This window comes from Gossypium hirsutum, chromosome A08 (genome assembly GCF_007990345.1).
Source record: "Gossypium hirsutum isolate 1008001.06 chromosome A08, Gossypium_hirsutum_v2.1, whole genome shotgun sequence".
In the NCBI taxonomy this organism is placed as follows: Eukaryota; Viridiplantae; Streptophyta; class Magnoliopsida; order Malvales; family Malvaceae; genus Gossypium; species Gossypium hirsutum.
The window spans coordinates 108,491,627-108,498,465 of NC_053431.1; the positions used below are offsets into that span (position 1 = coordinate 108,491,627).

Genomic DNA, 6,839 nt, shown 5'->3' on the forward strand with positions numbered 1-6,839 from the left:
TGCAGGAATACCTGAGTTTGAGTATGCTAAAGTCCATGATTCTCTTATTTAAGGGTTGGGGATGGGCTATAGGTAATTATAGGTATTGTATTAAAAAAACAATATTAAAAATTGAGATACTACATTCATATGAAAGGAAGTAAATAAATATATAAGATATAACTAAACACAAAATTATTAAATGTAAGAACTAAATAGAAAATATTAAAATTAAATCAAAGTTTAAAATTAAGGGGTACAAAATAATTGCTTCCCTCCTAGTAATGTGAATCACAAAATTTGCAAGGTGTCGCCTATTGTATGTGCGACATCCATGTATTATAATTATTAATTATTATTTGATAATGATACATTTATATTTTAGGGTAGTGTTTGTTGCCAGTGCCAAATGCCACATGCCCACCCCCAAAATTAATGTAGGTTTCATGTTATTTTGATAAATAATTTATAATTTATATTATTTTAATAAAACCCTCCGTTATACAATACATAATACTATACCTGCTGCTAGCTAGACATAAAAGAAAAACAAAAGGACATCACATTATTTAAACTCTGCTGAAATGAAACAACAGCTTAATGGTGAGGCAATAATTGAGTGAAGAAACATGTAAAAGCATCCATTTTAGGCTTAGGTAATGCTAATCCCACCTCTATTCCGCCTTTCACATCTCTGCTTTGGGTGAACCAAACGGCTTTCCCTTTTGCATTATCCATTGAAATTTCCTCTATTTTCCTTGCCTTTCCCCACCCAAAATCTGTCTCGTAGAAATCCAGTTTCGGTGACCCGGAAAACCATCACATGGGGCTCCGAATCCGACCCATAAAACACCCCCCGTTCTGATATCCAGTTTTCTGCCCCTTCCAGAATGCTTCGCCCAAGTCCTTAACTCTGTTCCCGATAGCTCCGAATCCGACCCATAAAACACCCCCGTACTGATATCCAGTTTTCTGCCCCTTCCAGAAATGCTTCGCCCAAGTCCTTAACTCTGTTCCGATAGCATCTGCTGCAACTATAATCCCATCTTCTCCGCTAAGCTCACTTTGAGTTGCCATTGTTCGAGCAACCCAATGCAAGTTACCAATATAAGCAGCATGTACCGGATATCCCAACCGGGTTGTACCGCCCGCGTTGAACCCGAAGTAACTAGGGTTCGTACCAGTTAACTTCCCATTTACTTTCTCATGGGATTTTATCAAACACACCCACACATAAGCCCATGTTAAATTCGATGGTGTTAAACGTGGTGGTTGGTCCATGTTTTTCACCTTGCATCGACCAACAATCCACCCTTTAATCTTCTCCATATCATCAGGACACATAAGGAAAGTAGCTCTAACCATGGCTGAGTCTAAGTCCGAGTCTGAACACCTATGACCATGCTTGTTGAAGATCTTCTTTTGCTCAATTGGTTCAAGAAAATGGACTGCAACCCATAAGGCCATAACTGTCTTTTATCACAGTTCTATCATAGAAGGGAAGTAGCGATGAGTTGATTGAGCACGAAGAAGGGTCTCTGAAAAGAGAAGCCCAAGTCTTGATGAAGCTGTTGAAACTTCTCCCATCAGCAACCACATTACGATACGCAAACCCAATGCAAACACCGACATTAGAGAAAATGGTGATTTGTGCAGCAAGCAAAAGGGTTTGAGTTTCCTCTTGTTCCCCGCTCGGCAAAGGAGGGATTAGTGGGTAAAAGTCGTTGACACAACGCTGATGATTCGAATACAAGTGATGAAAATCAGCGGTGGATTGGGCGACAACCAAGGAGAAGAAGTTGGACCGGTCGTACACAATGAAAGGGGGGTTGGATGAGTGGGGTGGGCACACAAGGGTGGCAACCAAAGCAAAGAAGTGCCGGAGAGTGAGGGAGAGGGAGTGGATGAGTGGTGGAAGAGCGGTGGATAAAAAGTGAGAAGTAGGGTAAGGGTAGTCGTAGAAGAAGAGAGGTTGAGTTGGGGAGAAGAAAAGCCATGGTATGTCGAAGAAAGTTAGAGGAAGGGAGGTAGGTGGGACTGTATTTGGTGGTGGAGACACAGGGTAGCGACCCACAATTTCTACCGCCAAAGCTCCTTCAGCCATGGAAGGGAACTAATAATTCAGAGTTCAGAAATGGAGGATATGTTACCGATAGATTGGTCTTTGGAGCAATAATCACTAATCTTCACCAGAAAGCAAAACCCTAGTAAAATTAGTACATGTGTGTCGAGCGCATGTTTTCCACGGCACCATATATGGGGAAATTTTTTTGAATTAGTTTTAAAATGTATTGCAGCGTGATAACAGTAGGTAGAGATGACGTGAAATCACAATTTAATATAATTTCTTCTTAAATTATAAAGGGTAGAGCAGCTCGAGTTTATAATTTGTTTTCAATAAATAAATTTCATAATTATAAAAAAAAGCACGTGTCTAGTATCCTATACCATATCATAGAAAATGAAAATATATAAAATTTCTAACAAAAAGAGAAAGTGTAACAATATAACCATAATAATATTCTTTATTTCTCTCTTCATATTTGGATTCTTATATATATTGATTCGAGATGTAATTTTGCATGCGAAGAATAAAAAGAAAGTTCCTTTTTTTTATTTTTAAAAATAGTATTAGGGCTTTATCTATTTATTGTCAAAAATCGAAATGGAAATAGAGGGATTCTATCCCTCAATACAAGTAACTCGCATAACGAATTAGCAATTCAATGCTTTAGTTCACTTAGCCATTTTTCCTTATTGAGGGAATCGATTCATTCAAGAGGAGTCTCGTGAGTGATGCCCGCTAGGCAAATGATCGGTCCCCTAACAACCAAAGCTATCGTCCCTCACAAGGATTTTGTCTCCAGTACTTTGCAAAGAACCAACTGACGTGAGGATGTGTCTGATTCACATGGCTTAAGTGCCTCAGATTGGTGGTTCAAGCCCCCCTCCTCGATGCACTCAAATGAGCTCCATAATTATTACAAACCTTATATTGACACCTCTCTCTTATGTCTTGCAGATTCACCAATCGAGGTTATAATGCCCCATAATTTTAGTTTTTGAGACAAGTTAAGTATTTAAAAGGTGAAATATGTATTGGAAGAGAAAATAAGAAAAATAAAATTTAGTAAGGACTAATTACAAGTTTTTGAAAGTTGAAGGATTAAAAGTGCAAATTGACCATTTTTGTAAAGGATGTGATATTGAATAAATAGTTTTTATGAATTTGATAAGGATATGTATTGATATGTATAATTAGAAAATTGGGATAGGATTAAATTAATAAAGTGAAAAAGTGTAGTGGCTAAAGTGTAATTTTCCCATTTTATGGAGGAGGGACCTAAATGTACTTTTTCCATTTTTAATTGATATTTAGAGACATAATAATGGGATTAAAATCCTATAGTTGATGAGGTGGAAAGTTTGGTGGAAATTAATGGAAATTAAGGTTGGAGAGTGTTGAAATTTTATTGAAAATTGAAAATAAAATAAAATGAAATGTGTAGATTTTTCTGCTCTTTGGGGATTGAAACAGCAGAAAGCATCAACTGAAGAAAACAAATAAATAAAAGGAAAGAAAGGAAAAGAAAAAAGGAAAGAAAGGAAGGAAAAGAACATAAAGGAAAAAGAAAGGAAAATTTTCTCATGCATTTTTCTTGAGTTTTTCTTTAAAACCATGCCCTAATTTCATATCCTAGAGTGCTACGGAAATATGTTCTATCATGGGGACTACTTAGATGAAGAAGAAAGTGAATGAAAAGCAAAAAAAAGTGAAGAGAAAGGTTGAATTCAAGTGAAGAAATAGGTAAGTACACTTTAATTTAATTCAAGTTAGTTTATTTTAATTTCAATATTTGAATATTTAAATTTTAATATGAAATCATTAAACAAGATATGGTTAATGTAACACCCCCTAACCCCAAACCGTTACCGGAACGAGGTTATGAGGCATTACCGGATATATCAGACAACTTACGAATAATTTACAATTAATATAACTTTCATAGTATAATATAATAATTAAGTCCCTATCTTGAACTCTCGAAGTTCAAACACGTATTAAAAGTAGAACGGGACTTGTTCGAGTATTCCAATTTTTTTTATAAAAATTTCGGCAGCATTTCTGCTTATTTTTACCTAAACCTCCTGCAAATTCAAACCAAAACAACCAACACCAATATTTCACATTCATATAACTAATATTTATATCATTAACATAATTTTAACTTAATAACTATCATAGCATCATTCAAAATTGATTATAAACTTCATTCATTTAACAACTTAATGTTCATGTATCAAAATATCATGTACTTTCCTTACCATTTCATTTAACCATCTAAATCTTATAATTCATCCTTCACTACTCAAAACAATATACATATTCAAGTGACTAAATAACACCTATGTACATGCCACCTTTACCCAAAAGAAAAAAATACATCACCAAGTTTGTGTTGGAGTCGGGATTGTTCTGGATGCTGAACCGGGACACTTGACTTTTACTAACCTGCGCACGGAAACAACCGTACGCTGAGTATGGATATACTCAGTGGTATTACTATAAATCAAGACTATTTAACATTAATAAATTACAAACATCAACCATAAATTTTATAATTATTTAAACTACTTTTATATACAATAATTTTACTTCATAAATCTTAAATTCATAATTCATTTTTTTCATACTAACTCAATTCATAATTTAGTTCATACATTCTTTCTCGTACTTTTCAATTGTGCTAAAACAAATAATCTCATTTTCAAAATTTCATTTCAATTATTTACCCTATTAACAAAGCTCGGACTATGACAGATACGCGGATTCTATCCAAACACACCAGAATATCCAACCCAAACACACCCGGAATATTATAAATCCTCCATAACACACCGGTATAATATATCCTCCCAAACACACCAATAAGGCATTAAATGCCTATTCGGATAAACCGAAGTATATAATAACAGAAACATCCTCTCGGCCGAACTACAATCTCTTCATCACATTACAAATCCAATGGCATGCCATTTGTATCGAATCTAGTCCGACAAGTTAATAGGGTATTATTTTACTTTTTCTAATTTCAATTTCATTTACACAAAATTTTTCAATACTCATTCAATTCAAATATCTATTATCTTAATTCATATACAAATTAATTTTCACACAAGTGTATACCATCAACACCATACATTTGTCACAATTTATTATTTTCAATCATACACTTTTCAAATAATCACATATTCCATAATTCACTTATTCAATTCAATTTGATTCAATTTATATCACTTTCATTTTCACTCAATATTCATATCAATTTCACATACTTACCTCAAGTCTTATTTACCATACATAACAATTAAAATTTTAGCAATCAATATTAATTAAAATTTGAATTATAGTAATACACACCGTAATTCTCCCGTTTTAGTCCTCGATGACTTTCTCCTTTCCTTTCGATGCTGATGCTTCCGGTTCTTTGTTGGCTACGAAAATAATAGTAATTTACATTATTATTTACAGCATTAATTATAATAAATAATTAAATTTCTAAACAACTCCTACCTTATTCCCAATTTAATCCTAACTAAACTTAATTATTTTCTTAATCCAATTCACTCTCTTTTTCTATTCAAATTTTGTCTAAACTTATATTTAACTATAAAATTTTCAGCATATTTCCTTAATTTCGAAATTTCTTCAATTTAGTCCCTACAACATAAAACTTATAGCCTAGTTTACAATTTAATCCCTTAATCAATTCTAACTTAGAATTCATTCAATTAAATCCCTAATTCCATAATTTTTCCAACATGAACCCTACTTGGAAACATATGAACTCTTGAACTATCAACTTAATTTCATCAAAATCTTGTTTCAAAGCTCCTAAAACATCAAAATTAACTAAAAAGGACTTAATTGACTTACCAAATTAACTCCAAGCTTCAAATCCTTAGTTTTATCTTTTATTTTTCTTTCCCTTTTTCTTTCTCTTTTTCTCCCCTGCTTCCCGTTTTCAATTCTGTTTCTATTTGCTTTTGTTTCTTTATTTCTTTAATTCTTTTATACTTTATTATTTTATTAACATAATATAATATTAATATAATATATTAAAATATCTTTTACTTTAATATTAAGTAAATTAATAATTATATAACAAGTGTACATATTTATATTATTACAAATGTCATTATCTAATTTGCTTATTAAATAAAAATCTCATGATTTAATTAATACAATTAATAATTATGAAATATCTTTATACTTAAATTATAAGTAATTAAATATTTAAATTACAAATGTACCCATACAATTCTTACACATGTATATTTTATTACCATACAATTGTCTTCTATTTAATTTATTTATAATATATTATCAATTAAATAATCATAACAATTTAATATAAAACCATAATAATAATCATTATAATATATAAAACCTAAAAAAATCTTTGATTTTATTTCACCAATATGCCACCTCATTTGTAGTCAATGGCTTAATTGCCATTTTAATCCTTTTTATTTTCTATTGCTTTATAATTAAACTTTTACCCTTTATTCAATTTAATCCTTTTTATTACTTACTCTAAATTAAACTAAATTCACTTAATTAGATCCTAATTAGACACACCACTAGGCTCATAAATATTTTTAATAATTATTTTCGAACTTATTTCACTAAGACGGAGGCCCTATAACTCACTTTTCCGGTGCCCGTGAATTTCAGGTCATTACAGTTAAGATTACTAAATATGTATATTGAATTTAGTAGTGAATATGTAATTAAAGATATGTTAGTAATGTAAGAAATTATAAAGTAATAATTTTGTGATTAGTGAATTTTATGA

At 31.8% G+C, this 6,839-nt stretch overlaps 1 protein-coding gene across 1 annotated transcript; it reads right to left on the reverse strand.

Moving 5' to 3' along the window:
• Positions 1 to 479: 479 nt before the first annotated feature.
• On the reverse strand, positions 480 to 2,151 carry LOC121205064 (anthocyanin 5-aromatic acyltransferase-like). The gene is made up of 3 exons (XM_041075991.1): positions 1,416 to 2,151; positions 892 to 1,372; positions 480 to 795 (listed from the first exon to the last, which is right to left on the reverse strand). The coding sequence occupies exons 1-3, from the start codon at positions 2,081 to 2,083 to the stop codon at positions 577 to 579; spliced, it is 1,368 nt and encodes a 455-aa protein (XP_040931925.1). The 5' UTR covers positions 2,084 to 2,151; the 3' UTR covers positions 480 to 576.
• Between the last annotated feature and the right edge of the window lie 4,688 nt (positions 2,152 to 6,839).